Source organism: Halichoerus grypus, chromosome 10 (assembly GCF_964656455.1).
Source record: "Halichoerus grypus chromosome 10, mHalGry1.hap1.1, whole genome shotgun sequence".
NCBI classification, from domain to species: Eukaryota; Metazoa; Chordata; class Mammalia; order Carnivora; family Phocidae; genus Halichoerus; species Halichoerus grypus.
Window position 1 is genome coordinate 94,191,716 of NC_135721.1, and position 18,591 is coordinate 94,210,306.

General features: G+C 40.6%; 1 protein-coding gene across 8 annotated transcripts in view; it reads left to right on the forward strand.

Annotated features, from left to right (window-relative positions):
* Positions 1-18,591, forward strand: part of RALGAPA2 (Ral GTPase activating protein catalytic subunit alpha 2) — a 334,693-nt gene that overhangs the window by 64,082 nt on the left and 252,020 nt on the right. For 7 of the 8 annotated variants that reach the window (XM_036085370.2, XM_036085371.2, XM_036085373.2 and 4 more), the window contains exons 5-9: positions 1,403-1,446; positions 9,864-10,041; positions 10,590-10,705; positions 13,728-13,866; positions 15,625-15,824. In XM_036085370.2, the coding sequence (XP_035941263.1) occupies positions 1,403-1,446; positions 9,864-10,041; positions 10,590-10,705; positions 13,728-13,866; positions 15,625-15,824 (677 nt within the window). The remainder of the gene's footprint in view (positions 1-1,402; positions 1,447-9,863; positions 10,042-10,589; positions 10,706-13,727; positions 13,867-15,624; positions 15,825-18,591) is intronic. The other variant, XM_078056860.1, reaches the window with a different exon arrangement.

An 18,591-nucleotide genomic window follows, 5' to 3' on the forward strand; every position in this document is an offset into this window, starting at 1 on the left:
TGGATTTGCCAGATGTCCGGGAAGAGAGCTGTGTGCAGACTTTATCTCAAATCTCTTAAGGAGTGGAGTGTCTGTTGACCCTGCCAACCACATGAGGTCCTCATGGGCATACTGGAGCCGATATTAAACTGAGGCACACCAGCCTTTGTCCAAGAATGGATGAACATGGAGGCAAGGGACCAGGCCCCAGGTTAAGGAGAGGTATGGGATAAAACAGTCCCATGAGCACAGGCACTTGAATCGTAGCTGTGAGAGAGCTTAGTCCAGTAAGTGGTGGCTCTAGACCAAAAATTACTGGAGGTGGTTTGGTGACAGGAGAAGTAGAGGGAGGAGGGCACTTTAACTTCCCTTACTCATTCACAAACCATTGGTGATTTAGTGCTATAATGTAGTCATAACAATGGTGAGTTTCCACTAAGCCCCAGTATTGTATATGGCACAGCAGTTACAAAATTGTATGCATTTAACTAACATGCATATATTTATCCACATGAAGATGACCTATAGAAATTTGTTGAGACTAGCTCTATTTCTTGGTGGAACATCTCTTTGAAATACAGTGGTGGGGAAAATATGTTTTGATGTCCAAGTTTTAATTGATGCATAAAACTTCTCATCAGGAGATCTAAATAGTTTTCTCCCCAGAAAAATATGGAAGGAAAGGTTCTCTTGCCTAACTTCCAATATATTTTCATTTTTAAAGATTACTTCCTTCTTTAAGGTTAAGATCCCATTTAGAGCCTACATCTGATATTTAGGTAGGGTTGCCAAGACATCTCCATACTAAGACATGACTACATTTATAGAATGATAGGTAACATGTTTCCATCCTCATAAGAGAGACTTTCTAATTGAAGAGGGCTGCAGCATCAAAGTTTTTGCAGTTGACTGGTGTAGTTCTGAGTAAACTTTGATTCCTCTTGACAGTGACCAAAGATTCTGCTAGAGGACTGAACCCATAAATGTGATTGTTGCCACAAGGAAAGAAACGCTGTTTTGAATATTTGCAAAATGTTCTTGTAAAATGTTTTGTGACCAGTTTTATTTTTAACTTTAGAAATTAGAAAAAATCATTTATTTTATGCATGATGAGATATTTACACATAATCCACTGGGGGCATATATGTTACTTTAATATCAATCATTTTGACTCTTTTAAGAGTTTTGAAGAGGTTCATACTTAAAGTACTTTCATCTTAAAGATATATCTCTGTCTCCTATGACATTGCTTTGTTTCTGAAGGTAAGTTTTATTTTTTAAAAATTATATCTTTTGTTATAAGTATATATTTTCTTTCTAAAACTGATCTTTTAAAATATATCTTAATCCATTTTGAGTTTTTTGTGTGTGTATGGTATAAATTTACATACTCTATTTCTAACTCAGTGTTTTAAACTTTCAGGCTCAACTTTAAAGAAGCTTCTACACACTGGAAATTCTGTTAAGGTATTTATTTTAGATGAATGTGCAATGGCATTTTGTATCATTCTTAAATTTATTAGTACCACAAAGTGACAAAATTAAGCCATTTTGGGGGGAAAAAAGATCTTTAAAAACCACTTGACTTTATTTTAAATTGAAAATTATATGGCAAATATTGCTAGAGTTTTTGTTCTTACATCATAATTTACTGTGATATACATTTTAAATATTATTCAGAGAACAGGGCTTGGGATTCAGAGTTTGGAATTTGGAGTTCTAATTTTGATTCTGCTGTGTACAGTCAGGGAACCTTTGGCAAGGCGCTAAATGCTCCACTTTTATCATCAGGAAAGGGAGGAAGCCAGTTCCTCTCCAAGCTTCAGAGTTAATGTGCTGGATTCTGTTCACCCCAGTAATCTTGTTAAAATTATAGTTGTCTCTGAATTATTTTTGCTGGTTTTGAGAACTATTGTGGGGGGAAAGAGCAGCAGAGCCTTACTTTTGAATATTTACCTATTTGTTTGCAGCAGATTGATCTTCTACTTTAGGTTAACTTTGGCTTATTTTAAAACGAACATACCTTTTATAATGATATATACCATTTGATACTAGATAAAATGACCCTAAAACATAAATGGCAAAAGAAGCCAGCCTGGAATATGTATCTTATGGGAGGTTATTCACTTGTAGCTAATCAGGTTATGTGTGTACCTTTGATAAGTTCATATATTTTTTGTTTTGTACCAGTTTAAACACTTATAGCCACTTAAATTTGATGTTAACTATCTCTTACATGTTGAAAAAGGGAGATGAGCTATTCCTAGCTTCACAGTAGATTCCATATTTTATCCCTCCTATTTTATTCATTTTATTTATTTTATTTTATTTTATTATGTTATGTTAGTCACCATACAGTACATCATTAGTTTTTGATGTGATCCACGATTCATTGTTTTCGTTTAACACCCAGTGCTCCAAGCAGTACGTGCCCTCCTTAATACCCATCACCGGGCTAACTCAACCCCCCACCCCCCTCCCCTCTAAAACCCTGTTTGTTTGTCAGAGTCCATAGTCTCTCATGGTTCATCTCTCCCTCCAATTTCCACCCCCTTCATTTTTCTGTTCCTTCTCCTAATGTCCTCCATGCTATTCCTTATGTTCCACAAATAAGTGAAACCATATGATAATTGACTTTCTCTGCTTGACTTATTTCACTTAGCCTAATCTCCTTCAGTCCCATCCATGTTGATGTAAAATTTGGGTATTCATCCTTTCTGGTGGCTGAGTAATATTCCATTGTATATATAGACCACATCTTCTTTATCCATTCATCTGTTGAAGGGCATCTCAGCTCTTTCCACAGTTTGGCTATTGCGGACATTGCTGCTATGAACATTGGGGTGCATATGGCCCTTCTTTTCACTACATCTGTGTCTTTGGGGTAAATACCCAGGAGTGCAATTGCTGGGTCACAGGGTAGCTCTGTTTTTAATTTTTTGAGGAACCTCCACACTGTTTTCCAAAGTGGGGGTACCAACTTGCATTCCCACCAACAGTGTAAGAGGGTTCCCCTTTCTCCACAACCTCTCCAACATTTGTTGTTGCTTGCCTTTTCAATTTTTGCCATTCCAACTGGTGTAAGGTGGTATTTCAATGTGGTTTTGATTTGGATTTCCCTGATGGCTAATGATGATGAACATTTTTTCATGTGTCTGTTAGCCATTTGTATGTCTTCTTCAGAGAAGTGTCTTTTCATGTCTTCTGCCCATTTTTTGACTTATTTGTTTTTTGGGTGTTGAGTTTGAGAAGTTCTTTATAGATCTTGGATACCAGCCCTTTATCTGTAGTGTCATTTGCAAATATCTTCTCCCATCCTGTGGGTTGCCTCTTCGTTTTGTTGACTGTTTCCTTTGCTGTGCAGAAGCTTTTTATCTTGATGAAGTCCCAAAAGTTCATTTTTGCTTTTGTTTTACTAGCTTTTGGAGATGTATCTTGAAAGAAGTTGCTGTGGCCAATGTCAAAGAGGTTACTGCCTATGTTCTTCTCTAGGATTTTGATGGATTCCTGTCTCACATTGAGGACTTTCATCCATTTTGAGTTTATCTTTGTGTATGATGTTAGAGAATGGTCAAGTTTCATTCTTCTGTATATAGCTGTGCAATTTTCCCAGCACCATTAATTGTAGTGACTGTCTTTTTTCCCATTGCATATTTTTTCCTGCTTTGTCGAAGATTATTTGACCATAGAGTTGAGGATCCATATCTGGGCTCTCTATTCTGTTCCACTGGTCTCTATGTCTGTTTTTGTGCCAGTACCATGCTGTCTTGGTGATCACTGCTTTGTAATACAGCTTGAAATTGGGCAACGTGATGCCCACAGCTTTGTTTTTCTTTTTCAACATTTCCTTGGCGATTTGGGGTCTTTTCTGATTCCATACAAATTTTAGGATTGTTTGTTCTAGCACTTTGAAAAATGTCATTGGAATTTTGATCGGGATGGCATTGAAGGTCTAGATTGCTCTGGGTAGCATAGACATTTTAACAATGTTTATTCTTCCAATCCACGAGCATGGAATGTTTTTCCATCTTTTTGTGTCTTCTTCAATTTCTTTCATGAGTGTTCTGTAGTTCCTAGAGTATAGATCCTTTACCTCTTTGGTTAGGTTTATCCCGAGGTATCTTATGGTTTTCGGTGCTATTGTAAATGGAATCGTTTCTCTAATTTCTCTTTCTACAGTTGCATTGTTAGTGTATAAGAAAGCAACTGATTTCTGTGCATTGCTTTTGTATCCTGCCACATTACTGAATTGCTGGATGAGTTCTATTAATTTGGGGGTGGAGCCTTTTGGGTTTTCCACATAAAGTATCACGTCATCTGCGAAAAGAGGGAGTTCGACTTCTTTTTTGCCAATTTGAATACCTTTTATTTCTTTTTGTTGTCTGATTGCTGTTGCTAGGACTTATAGTACTATGTTAAACAATAGTGGTGAGAGTGGGCATCCTTGACGTTTTCCTGATCTTAAGGGAAAGGCTCTCAGCTTTTCCCCATTGAGGATGATATTCACTGTGGGTTTTTCATAGATGGATTTTATGAACTTGAGGAATGTTCCCTCTATCTCTATACTCTGAAGAGCTTTAATCAGGAAAGGATGCTGTATTTTGTCAAATGCTTTTTCTGCGTCAATTGAGAGGACCATATGGTTCTTCTCTCTCCTCTTATTAATGTGTTTTGTCACATTCATTGATTTATGGATGTTGAACCACCCTTGCATCCCTGAGATAAATCCCACTTGGTCGTGGTGGATGATCCTTTTAATGTATTGTTGGATCCTATTAGCTAGGATTTTGTTGAGGATTTTGGAATCCATATTCATCAGGGATATCGGTCTGAAATTCTCCTTTTTGATGGGGTCTTTACCTGGTTTGGGGATTAAGGTAATGCTGGCCTCACAGAGTGAGTTTGGAAGTTTCCTTCTGTTTCTATTTTTTGAAACAGCTTCAGTAGAATAGCTATTATTTCTTCTTTGGATGTTTGGTAGAATTCCCTAGGGAATCCATCAGGCCCTGGATTCTTGTTTTTTGGGAGGTTTTTGATCACTGCTTCAATCTCATTACTGGTTATTGGCCTATTCAGGTTGTCAATTTCTTCCTCTTTCAGTCTTGGCAGCTTATAGGTTTCCAGGAAGGCCTCCATTTCATCCAGATTGCTCAGTTTATTGGCATATAGTTGTTGATAATAAGTTCTAATAATTGTTTCTATTTCCTTGGTGTTAGTCGTGATCTCTCCCCTTTCATTCATAATTTTATTAATTTGGGTCCTTTCTCTTTTCTTTTGGGTAAGTCTGGCCAGTGGTTTTTCGATCTTATTAATTCTTTCAAAGAACCAGCTTCTAGTTTTGTTGATCTGATCTACTGTGTTTCTCGTTTATAATTCTTTGATCTCTGCTCTAATCTTAATTATTTCTCTTCTAATGTGTGGCTTAGGTGTCGTTTGTTGCTTTTTCTCTAGTTCTTTAAGGTGTAGAGTTAGTTGGTGAATTCGGGATTTTTCTATTTTTTTGAGTGAGGCTTGGATGGCTATGTATTTCCCCCTTAGGACCGCCTTTGCAGTATCCCATAGGTTTTGGACTGATGTATTTTCATTCTTATTGGTTTCCATGAATTGTTTAAGTTCTTTTTTTGATTTCCTGGTTGACCCAAACATTCTTGAGCAGAGTGGTCGTTAGCTTCCAAGTGTTTGAATTTCTTCCAAATTTTTCCTTGTGATTGAGTTCCAGTTTTAAAGCATTATGGTCTGGGAATATGCAGGGAATAATCTCAATCTTTCAGTTGAGACCTGATTTGTGACCCAGTATGTGGTCTGTTCTGGAGAAAGTTCTATGTGTGCTCGAGAAGAATGAGTATTCTGTTGTTTTAGGGTGGAATGTTCTGTATATATCTGTGAGGTCCATCTGGTCCAGTGTGTCATTCAAAGCTCTTGTTTCTTTGTTGATTTTCTGCTTAGATGATCTGTCTGTTGCTGAGAGTGGAGTATTGAGGTCTCCTACAATTAATGTATTGTTATCAATATGACTCTTTATTTTGGTTAACAGTTGGCTTATGTAGATGGCTGCTCCCATGTTGGGGGCGTAGATATTTACAATTGTTAGATCTTCTTGTTGGATAGACCCTTTAAGAAAGATACAGTGTTCTTCTGTTCTCTAACTAGAGTCTTTAGTTTAAAATCTAATTTGTCTGATATAAGAATTGCTACCCCAGCTTTCTTTTGAGGTCCGCTGGCATGGAAGATGGATCTCTATCCTTTCACTTTCAGTTGATGTATCTTTAGGTTCAAAATGAGTCTCTTATAGACAGCATATGGATGGGTCCTGTCTTTTTATCCAATCTGCAACCCTGTGCCATTTTATGGGAGCATTTAGGCCGTTCACGTTGAGAGTGATTATTGAAAGATATGAATTAATTGTCATCATGTTGCCTGTGAAGACCTTGTTTTTATAGATTGTCCCTGTAAATTTCTGTTGTAGATCACTCTTGGGGTCCTTCTCCTTTTATAGAACCCCCCTTAATATTTCTTGCGGGGCTGGCTTAGTGGTCACATATTCTTTCAGTTTCTGCCGGTCTTGGAAGTTCTGCATCTCTCCATCCATTCTAAATGACAGCCTTGCCGGATAAAGTATTCTTGGCTGCATGTTCTTCTCGTTTAGTACCCTGAATATGTCTTGCCAGGCCTTTCTGGCTTGCCAGGTCTCTGTGGATAGGTCTGACATTATTCTGATGTTCCTCCCTCTGTACATAAGGAATCTCTTCCCCCTAACTGCCCTTAAGATGGTTTTCTTGGTTCTAGGATTTGCAAGTTTTACTATTACTTGCCGGGGTGTTGGCCTGTTTTCCTTGATCTTGGGAGGGGTCCTCTCTGCCTCTAGGACACGAATGTTTGTTTCATTCCCCAGATTAGGGAAGTTCTCAGCTACGATTTGCTCAAATATATCTTCTAGTCCTCTCTCTCTCTCCACCCCCTCCAGGATTCCAATAATTCTGGCATTGGAATGCTTCATGGTGTCACTTATTTCTCTCATTCTATTTTCATGTTCAGTTGTTTTTTCCCCTGGCCTCCTCTTTTCCCTTTTATCTATTAAATGGTCTTCCAGGTCACTAATTCGTTCTTCTGCCTCACTTACCCTAGCTGTTAGATTATCTAGATTAGATTGGATCTCATTGATAGCATTTTTAAGTTCTACCAATTCAGCTTTCATTTCTGCCCTTCGAGGCTCTATGTTGCCATTAATTGATTTCTCCATTCTAGCTATTGTCTTCAATTTGGTAGCCTGAATTCCATCTCCGACATCTTGGTTATGTCGGAATCCATTTGTAAATCTGTGGCATAAGTCATAATCTCTGAGTCTCCTATTTTGGGGGTTCCTCCTCGTCATTCTGTTGAGGGGTGGTTGAAGGAATATATACAGTCCAAATTATTGACCACAACCCAAGCAAGATGCACCTGTTTTATAGGGACCTTAGGGTTGCTGGCCTCTTGTTCTCCCAGCCTGTCTTCTGGGGGAGGGGCCTGCCACGTTGTTACTCAGGCAACCCTGTTTGGGCAGAGTTGCCCTGCCCCCCTGTGGTGGGGGATGGGCTCAGTGGGAACCAGTTTTTTGGGGCTCTTGTTCTCTGGTGGCTTTCCCTGGCGGCTTTCCCCGTCTCTTCCGAGAGTCAGAGCAGAAGAGACCGTTTCCAACCCTCTGCCTCAGAGCAGAGAGATCGCAGTCTGTTCTTCAGTGAGCTCTCCAGGCCACACTATCTCCGTTTCTGTCTGTGCTGCTATAAACTGCAGCGTCCTGGGTTGTGCACCCCTCCGCAGTGCTCCCATTCCTGCCTCCTGGTCGGGGCACATCTCTGCCCTTTGTGCTTTTAAAACCGCCACTGCCCCCCCAGTTCGCACACGCCACCCCACTGCTCAGGTTTCTGTCTAAAGTCCTTTCCCTGCCACTATGGGTCTGCGAGTCTGTGCTCGGTCCCCAGCGTGGGAGGCTATCGCTCACCAGTGGTGTAGGATCCCAACAGCCAGGCCCCCTTCTGCTGCCGTTTATCCTCTGATATCTGCCCGAGGAATCATGGCTCCCTGCTTCGTACCTTGAAACCAACCGCCTGCAATATTCTGTTTGTAGAGATCCAGATCTTCTTACATCTCAGGCTGATTTCATGGGTGTTCAGAGTGGTCTGGTAGATCTCCAGCTCAATTCTGGGAACCAGTTGGAATAGGGTCCCCTACTCCTCCGCCATCTTTTCCTCTTCCCTTACCACTACTTCTTACTTATCCCTCCTATTTTAATTAATAGTCTTACAGTAAAAATTAGCAGGTTGTGACTTCATGTTTATTATTGGCCTTATTTATATTTTGTTAACTTAAATACAGTTAACATAAAAAGTTGGAGACGTGATAGAATTTTGTAGAAACTTTCCTCCAGTTGAATTTAATATAATTTGGTTAGATATACATAGAGCCATGTCATTTTTGGTCTCTTGTATTTAGCAATGTCACCACTTATTTTGCCTGCTTAGGGAGAGGAGGACGGGTGTGAGAGGTCATGAAGGTTTGTGCACAGCAGTGATGTGTCCCCAGGCATGTCTGAGAGTGTGTCCTGGAATCCACTGTTGATGGCCTAGAACTGTCTCCAGACAGGGTGTCTGTCTTGGTGTATTTGACTTCTATGGGGAGTCAGCCCAGCTAGCTTTTTTCCCTCCCTTGCCTTCCCTTGCCTTCCCTTCCTTTCCCTTCCCTTCCCTTGCCTTGCCCTCCCTTGCCATCCCTTCCCTTCTTTCCCTTTCTCTTCCCTTCCTTTCCCTTGCCTTCCCTTCCCTCCCCTCCCCTCCCCTTCCCCTTTGCCTTCCCTTCCCTTGCCTTCCCTTCCCCTTTGCCTTCCATTCCCCTTTGCCTTCCCCTTTCCCTTCCCCTTTGCCTTCCCCTTTGCCTTCCCCTTTCCCATCCCCTCTCCCTTCTCCTCTCCCTTCTCCCTTCAGCTTTCCTGCAGAGCCTCATGTTTGGCTTAAACACTTGCTCTTAAGGAATCTGCACCACCTTGGTGTAGTTGAGAGAAGATCAGGCAGTCCCTAAGTTGCCTACATTTGGAGCTCACTGCATCTTTCAGCTTCATCTGACATGTTTTTCACTTATTTCCTTATTTAATTTCTTATATTGGTGTCCTTTCAGCCATTTAGAAATATAGAAACGGAAGTACTTACCTAAATTCTAGGAATGGGATGGAGCTGAAAGTAAGTGTAGAGGAGGATAAAAGGGTATATCTGCCTGTATCGATGTATTCCACCAAGTCATGCTGGTCGTTCAGAGTGCAGGGAAGCTGTTGGAGAATGCAGAGTAGGGACATGAGGCAAGGAACTTGGAGAGCTGCCCTGTCCCATTGAGCCAGGTCTTCAAGGTCTTATTTAGCTCTAAGATTTTTTGGGAACATTACATTATACATGTGCATATTGTAGTGACATGACAAAAACCCTATTCAAAGCACAGTGTAAATTTGGAGGAAGATTATCTTTGCATTGTTTTTGTGGATAACTGACTGTTGATGATACGGGCACTGTTGTAACTCACTTAACCCTGTACCAGTACTTTGTGGTAAATTCTGTTATCATCTCCATTTTACAGAGGGGGAGACTAATGCATAGAGAAGTTCAGTGGTTCTCCACTGGCCACAGCTAAGCCAGCAAGCAGCAGAGCCTGCGTTCGAACCCAGGCACTGTGGCTCCAGACCCCAAACTCTTAACCCTGTGCTTATGCAGCACGCCTGCTTCCTTGTCACTAAGAACTCGGTGCAGGAATTTAACAGTACCTTTAACTTCTAGTTTTTCTTTCTCAGAACTGATTCTGCATTGCAGTGCATCTCTGCATAAACATGTGTTTAATTTTGTCACCTTTAATTTTGTTTTTAGATAAGATGTGAAGGAATCAGGCTATTTCTTCTGTGGCTTCAAGCACTTCAGACAAACTGTGCAGAAGAGCAGGTGCTGATTTTTGCTTGCCTCGTGCCTGGTTTCCCAGCGATCATGTCATCCAGAGGGCCCTGTACGCTGGAGACACTCATCAATCCTAGCCCTAGTGTGGCTGATGGTGAGGAACATTAGCAGACCTTACCGGTTGAAATGACTCTTCAGGTTACATTGAGGAATTCCTTAGTTTGTCATTATCCTGAATAGAAATCTTTATTTCATAGATGGGTTCGGAGGAGGAATTATTCCCTGCTCATATTCACAGTAAAGTCTTACAGACATTAGAATTGAAAGAATCGGAGCCTATTTTATATGAAATGATGACAGGAGAAATTTACTGAAGTGGTGGAAACAGGAATGGAAGGGAGGGGACAGATGTTGGCAATAGCAGGAAGTAGAGACACATGGTGTGTCTGGAGTGTTTTTGTGGCTGTTAATGAGATTTAAATCTGCCATCCAAAACTACTGTTTATTGTCCTCACATGATTGTTTCATGAGTGGACATTCATCTGCTCACCCAGCTGTGTATTTTCATGCAGCATTCATGGGAGGACAATAGTGGCCTCCTGGGAGTATTAATGGCAGTATTAATGGCAGCCATTTGTATCCTGTGAGTTTTCAAGAAACTTGGCAGTTAGTTAATAGAGGGTAACTTTTTCCACTCTGCAGCAAAGATATATCCAGAAGAAATCACTCCACTCCTACCAGCCGTATCAGGGGAAAAGATCGCTGAGGACCAAACATGCTTTTTTCTTCAAATACTGTTGAAATATATGGTTATTCAGGTAAGAGCGAAATCATGGATATAATTCAGTAATGGTCGTACTCTCGACCGGAAAGAGAAAACATTGCTTCTTTTCTTCCTGCTCATATTTTGTATCTTTGCTTTTTCTTTGAGGTGATTCTTCGTGATACTTCACTAGAAATAGAATATATGCCAGTTCACATCAGCAAAGACCTGGCATACATACTATTTTGTGTGAGTGTGTATGTAAAGGAAAAAATTCAGTTCTCCATCTACTTTCGTATTATTACCGCATTCACACAGAACACTTGGCTTCTAACACTTGTGGTTACTGGATGTGTGGGTTTTTCCCTCACCAGGCGACTCTGCAACACCAGCTGGGTGTCCTGTCTGCCTTGAGATGGCATCAGATCCCACAGGTTAAGGGCTCAGTCCCATGAGCCTGTTCCATCACATTCAGGTGTTAGTCACAAGTAGGAAGGCCCCAGGTTACCCACAGCTTCTCTACAACTTAGCTACAAATCAGAGGTTCCCACAGCTCCTCCTCAGGTGCAGCTGCTTTGCTAGAGTGGCTTAAAGAACTCTGGGAAACATTTGTTTTCATTTACCAGTTTATTAAAGGATATGATAAAAGATACAGATGAACAGCCAGATGCAGACACACAAAGGGCATAGTCTGGGAGGGTCCCAAGCCTAGGAATGCCTGTTCCTGTGGAGTTGGGGTTTGTCACTCTCCCAGTACATGGATGTGTTCACTCACCTGGAAGTTCCCTGAAACCCCTGCTACTGGGATTTTTATGGAGGCTTCCTCACATAGACATGCTCTGCTTCCAGCCCCTCTCCCCTCTCTGGAGGAATGGAGGGGTTGGGGTGGGGGTGCTGAAAATTCTAAGTTCTAATCATGGCATGGTCTTTCTGGTGACTAGCCCTCACTCAGGAGCCATCTGGGAGCACCCCCCCCTCCCCCCCCCCCGCCCAGAGTTGTGTTATTAGAACAAAAGATGCTCCCTGTGCTCTTATCACTTAGGAAATTACAAGGGTTTTAGGGGCTCTATGCCAGGAAGTGGGGGCAGAGACCCATATGTATTTTCTATTACCTCATAGTATATTAATCTATTTTTGCCTCTTCGCTTCTTCCTGACCCCTGAACCTATGCTAGCAAGGCAGGATGGAGGAGGAGGCAGGCCCGGAAGCTGAACTGGCAGATCAGGAATAGGCAGAGCAGGCAGGAAGATTTGGGCAAAAGCATATGATGTTATCTCTTTGTGCCACCAGCACAGACCTACTTGATGTCACATGTTCCTTTCTCTGTTTACCAACTGAATACGGAGTTAGTATCATTAGTTTGTGATTTCAGTAGGTGATCCCTTTTCTCTAGTCTACATTTCTGATATGGTTCAAAAAAAGCTACTGAATTCTTTTCTCTCAGCCAACACTTCTCCTATCTCTGAATTCTTCCTGGGAACTCTGTCCAGTCTCTGTGTCCTCCACAACCAAGTTTGTTGACTTTATAATCTCTGCTCAGTCCACTTTCTCTCCTGACACTCACTACTACCTGCCTCTGCCCTGTCACTGCTAAGATGGAGGCCCAAGACCCTGAAGGAGGTTTAGAGGTCAAGTCCAGAGGAAGGACACTTTAGTGTTTGCCTTACTTAATCTTTCAGGTGATCTGACATGGCCCCTTCATGATATTCTCTCCTCCCCTAATGTTGTCTTCCTTCTTTCCTCCTCCCTTTCTTCTTGGCCAGTTTTCTTTAGGGGACTGTTTCTCTCTGCTGTCCCTCAAGATTCAGTCCTTGTCTCCCTTTCTGACTACTCTGTCCTATTGGGCAATCTTATCTGCTCTCCTCTTCCATTTCCTTTAGCCAGCACAAGAAACACAAGGATTCCAAAATGCCGAGAACAGACTGGAGTATTCTGCTGTCTTCTAGAAGCTGTGCATTTTGGCCCTACTGGCCCATTCCACCTGCATTTCAAACTCTACCTGTTCAGAAGCGGTAGGGTATTCCATCTGTCCCCGGAGATTGGCATGGAGTATCGAGAAGTTGGATGTGTTGGGGCACTTGGGTCTCATTCTAGATGTGTCACTAATGAGCTGTGCAACCTCAGATATCACATAATCTCCAGAATCCCACTGACGGAAGGATGCCGGTAATATAGGGTGGGGACTTTTATGCAGACTGTGAACCCCCTGAATCATGTGCAGACTTGTATGTGCATGTCCATCCCACTCTTCTTCCCTCCCTTCTCTCTACTGGGTCCTCAGAGCAGAGTTTCTCCCTTGGCTTACCCCGGAGAACTGCCGACAGGTTGCCAACACAGAGTCCCTCTGCCCCAGGGGCGGCCAAAGCCCCTCATCCCTTGACCTCAGATGCTGCACAAATGTTTCCACTTTCTAAGTGGGCTGCGTGTGTCATGAAGGAGGTTGGGAAGCTCTGCTTTAGAGTGCTCTGTGTTCTAACCAGTATTAAGAACCCGTGACAGGTGTAGCTGGACTGGCAGGCCTGGCTTATCTTAGCCTGTGGATTGCATTTAATAAGGACAGTGCACTTTCCAAGTTTCTGTAGCTTTGCCTTCTGATGATACTGATTTTTCATATAGGTAACATTGGGTGAAATTCTTGCAAGGGATTATTTCCTTAATTCCTGCTTATTATAAATGGCCCTTTTTGAGTTTAAAAAAAAAAGTACCGGATTACATCTGACTAAATGTTTTAAGGGCAGAAAGAATGTTAAGTCATTATAGAGAACAGGTGGAAAAAAATATAGGCGTGATGAGTAGAGCAAGTTTAAAAACATATGATATCTATCATTGGGTGACTTTTTTTTAATACTAAGTCAAAATATCTTTAACATAGTTAACTTTTGTTTTAAAGTATTCATTCTTGTCATCGTTTGAGTTTTAAGATATAATTTCATTACATGATTGTCAACATTATTTGTCACCATGATTTTTTTTTTAATTTAGGATCAGAATTTTAATACAATAACAGCATTTCAGTTTAGTAGACATTAAGTTGAAATGTAAATGTACATATGTTCTTTCCCACATATTATCCAAAGGCTGCAAGCTTGGAGTGGAAGAATAAGGAGAATCAAGATACTGGTTTTAAATTTCTTTTTACATTGTTTCGAAAGTATTATCTTCCTCATTTATTTCCATCATTTACTAAGTTAACAAACATCTACAAACCTGTACTTGGTAAGTACTGATTGGGCCGTGTCTAGAGGATGTCCATAGGGAAGCTGTCCATTCTCTTTCAAAGTGACCTTTGTTTATTTTTAAGTAAAATAGTCATTTTATTCTTATATTTAATGGTAACTTTATTGTAAGAGGTTTAAAGTTTCCTAATAAATGATTTTACCTATTTGTACAAACTACATATTTGTACCTCAGCTCATAGCAATAAAGGGGACTGGAGCTCCTGTACTTAGAAATAATTCAACATGTGTCATGATTCTTTTTGGTATAATTATATTTAAAATCTTTTAATGGCTCTATTTTATTGAAACTGTTTATTGAAGGCAGTGTTCATTATATCACACCAGGATGTTAAAGTTTGCATTTCCTTAAGTCTTCTCTTATGGATGGTGGGGTATGGTGACCCCAGGCCTTGCCCAGTGGTGAGGCAGGCCAGCCCAGGCCACACAGCTGCCCACAGTAGGCCCTTTCTTTTATCCTGGATCTTCATCCAGCAGGTGCTACTTACAGCTTCTTATGGAGGAGCCGATGTTTGGGCAGCTGGGAAACCAGAAAGGAAGGAAACCATAAGGGAATTTCTAATTTTGCTGGTAAAGTTTTTCTTCTATGAAAAATGAAGGCTCACAGGACAGAAGTATCCCTTAGATTCGTGCTGGGGAGGGGAGGCAAATTTTCTTCTCCCTTTTATTTTAAAGCAGGCAAAATTAGTTAAAATGAATAATCAGGAACAATTTTGGAGGGGAAAAGTTTACAACAGACATTAATCCATCTGGGGAATGTGGACTACTAACTCAGTTGTCTTGGGTGTTTATTTACATATACACACACGTGTGCACACTTGGATCAGAGGAAAACAGCAGAAGCTTGATTTTGAAAGATGTAGAAGTACTAACCTTTAGAGGTACTGCAATAAGTATTTGTTAGCTATATATATGTGGGTATTGTTTTCAGAACTTGTTTCTCATTTTATAAATAGTCTATATTCACTGTGGAAAACACAGTATACTTTAATATGCTGAACTTAAATTTATTTGTTGAGAACTTGTCTGCCTCATGCAGGTACCTCCAGGTGTATAAAAGTTAGTAAGAGAGTTGGACATACAACAAGTAGTAGCTCGAATCCAATACCATGTAATTTTTTGTATTGATTATGAAATTTAAAGAATGAGAAGGGGACTTCTTATTAATTCTTTGGAAATGGTGGTGTCCGATACCTCAAAGATGAATTCTTTCAGACATAAAGTAGTTTATACTGATTCTATTCTTTGGATTCATCTAAAGGGAAAAGGATATAAAACTAAAGTCCCATGGATTTGATTAGTGTAGTATTGGATGTTAAAATATCTAAAATGATTTAAAAAATAATAAAATGCCTAAAATGATGAAAAATGTCTATGCTTTTAGATTTGTTTCAATCATAAAATGAGATTAAATTAGTTGTATGTGAAAATATTTTTATTCTTATAATCTCATATCGTTTCTCAAATTTGTTAAAAATAGTTATTAGCTTAGTACTTCCATAGCCATATGCCCTAGCTGTAACAAGCAAACAGTTAACAGTAGCCACCGTCCCATCTTGGTCAGGTTGCAAGGCAGAATCAGAAAGAAGTCTACCAAAAGATGTCATCTTTAATAGTTTCTGGTTCTTTAATTTTAGTTGCTATTCATACGACCAAATATATATCTGCTTAGTTAGAAACTGAACCGTTTGTGGGGGTTACACTCACTAACCTAATCATGTATTCTGTTTTCTTCCAGACATCCCCCATTTGAGACCAAAGCCAGTGTACATTACTACAGCTCGAGACAATGAAAACATTTACAGTACAAAAATTCCATACATGGCAGCTCGTGTTGTTTTTATTAAATGGATTGTAACTTTCTTTTTGGAAAAAAAGTATCTAACTACAACCCAAAACACTAAAAATGGAGTTGATGTACTGCCCAAAATCATACAGGTGTGTCATTCATCTTCTTCTTATCTTTTACGTAGGTAAGAATACACTAACACATACCAAAGTAATTGATTATTAGGATTTTGGTTCTTCAAGGATGTTGGTTATCGGGATTGGTTTTATTGGTGGGCTCTCTCTATATTGCTGAGGTGTCAGAGGGAGCTCTGAGGTAGCACTTGCAGTGCTCTGTTGACATTGCATGACCAGGCGATCTTGGGGGCCAGGGAGACATTCTGAGAAGATGGCTATTGTGCACAGACTCCTGGCTCCCTCTCATTTTCCCTCCTTTGCTCAAGTAACAGTGACCTCAGAGCATAAGACCAGGGGCCTGTGTTGCCTTCGCCAATCCCCAGCACCAGGAAGGCCCTTAGGAATCATGTAGGTGGGCCATGGGAAGGACCCGTGAGACTGCCAACTGCCCTTCTGGGATCTCAGGGGAAGGAGTAGAAGAGCATCTCAGGATTTCGGGGTGCCATGATGGAAATCCTGGAAGAAAAGGCTGTCTCTCTCCAAGGCCTTCAGTAAAGACCTCTTTCTTTTTTTTTTTTTTAAAGATTTTATTTATTTATTTGAGAGAGAAGGAGAGATAGTGAGAGTACAAGCGGGGAGGAGAGGGAGAAGCGGGCTCCCCGCAGAGCAAGGAGCCCAATGTGGGGCTTGATCTCAGGACCCTGAGATCATGACCTGAGCTGAAGGCAGATACTTAACCGACTGAGCCACCCAGGCACCCCAAAGACCTCTTTCTGTGTGGGGCCTGTGGTGTATCTTCCCTCTCTTGCGGTCCTTAGTCACAGACAAAAAGGGCTTTCCCAGCAGGCTGAGTTGCTTAGGGACTTTGCGCTGGGTGGAGCAGGACCACTTGGAGAGGTTAGAGAGCAGCTGCTTCATGGCAGGGACATGGTTTTATGCACAAAGTGTGGTTCACTTAGAGCAGGTTTGCTGATGCCCTGGAGTTCCCAGAAGCGTGACTAGGCCTCAGCTGGAAGAGTGCACACACTTGAGTGACAATTAGCATCTTGATGGAAGAGCACCAAACTGAGGTCCAGAGCACGTGTCCTCATTGATAAGAACTGACTAAAGAACTGGAGAAACATTTTCAAAGAAGTCTGAGGGGAATACAATTACAGTAAGAGCAACAAAAGACTTACTGAAGATTTTAAAAGAAAGCTTTGGGGTGCCTGGATGGCTCAGTCAGTTAAGTGTCTGCCTTCGGCTCAGGTCATGGTCCCGGGGTCCTGGGATGGAGTCCCGAGGCGGGCTCCCTGCTCAGTGGGGAGTGTGCTTCTCCCTCTCCCTCTGCTGCTCCCCCTGCTTGTGCTCGCTCTCTTGCTCTCGCTCTCTGTCAAATAAATTTTAAAAATCTTTAAAAAAATAAAAAAAGCTTTAAAAAACCTTAAATTCATTAGTTTAAAAATCTAATAGGTAAACTGTAAAACACAGTAATGATCACTGCTGAGAACAAAATTGATTTTCAAAAGGAATATCCCACAACACTAAGGAAAAATTCAAAGAGATGGAAATCAGAAAAGAATAAATATGATCTGAGGTCAGGTCCAGACCTACCTTGCAAGACATGAGGACAAAAGGAGAAAAAATCAGAAGTGATAATTTGAAGGAATGCAGAATTTACTTGAGTTGAAAAAAAGTCATGCCTTAGATTAACAAGGCCTTCAAGTCTCAGGGAGAATTAGCTAAACAGACACAAACCTAAACAGACATAAACCTATTTGACTTTCAGGGATTAAGAAAAAATTATCAGAGTTCCAGACAGAAACCACAAGTTCCTTCTAGAAAATGAGACAGAGTAGCACTGAATATTGAATCTAATCTATAACCCTCAGGGCTGAAAGAACTGTCAGTCTGTCTGTCTTTCTCTTTCTCAGAACCTTGCTTCATATCACAGATGTCAGATTGATTTGAGTTCTAAATTGATTTAAGGTCTAAATATAAAACCAAAATGATAAAGAATTTAGGGGACAATCTAGGGGAATGTATAAATTAGGTAGAGATAAGTAAGACCCATAAGCCACAGAAGAAATGAGGTTCCACTTTATTTTAAAAATTTGAAAAAGGTTTGTATGTCAAAAGATAGAGTAAAGCCACATGTGGGCAACAGACTGTGAAAAGCATCTGTAACATCAGAGCTGTTAAAGGAGTTCATGCCTCTGATATATAGAGAATGCCTACAAATTGATAAGACAAACAGTCCAATTGAAAAACAGACAAAAGGAGATGAAAGAAAAGTTCACAGAAGAGGAAATAAAAATGACCCTGGATTTCACTATGAGCCGGGGAACACCGTTAGTTCTGGACCATGTTGAGAGACCTTTATTCACCCATCAGGTAGACAAAAAGTAAAAATCATCAGGTAGACAAAAATTTGTATGAAATCATATATAAGAAACTCAGTCACACTCGGATAAATTTTACATTGTATCTTGTGTGGTTGTTAAGTCAGTTCAAAACAGTCTATTTAAAGGCTATGACTTTTTCCTACCTGGTTTCAAAATTTCAGAAAACCATCACTGTATTGAAAGTAAGTTTCTCATTCTTGAAAAATACATTTGGATGATGAGAAGTAGCAAGAATAGTAGATTAACCACTGATTCAAGGTTTTAGTTTTTTTCCTTAGTTGGTCATTCACACTTGTGAGTCATCTACTTTTATTATCTGGCTTTCTTAGTGTCCATAAAGGTCTAACTTCCTGAATCAGTTTGGATGGTTGTATTATCCTAACAGAAAAAGACTCCATAACTCAAACTGTCTTAAA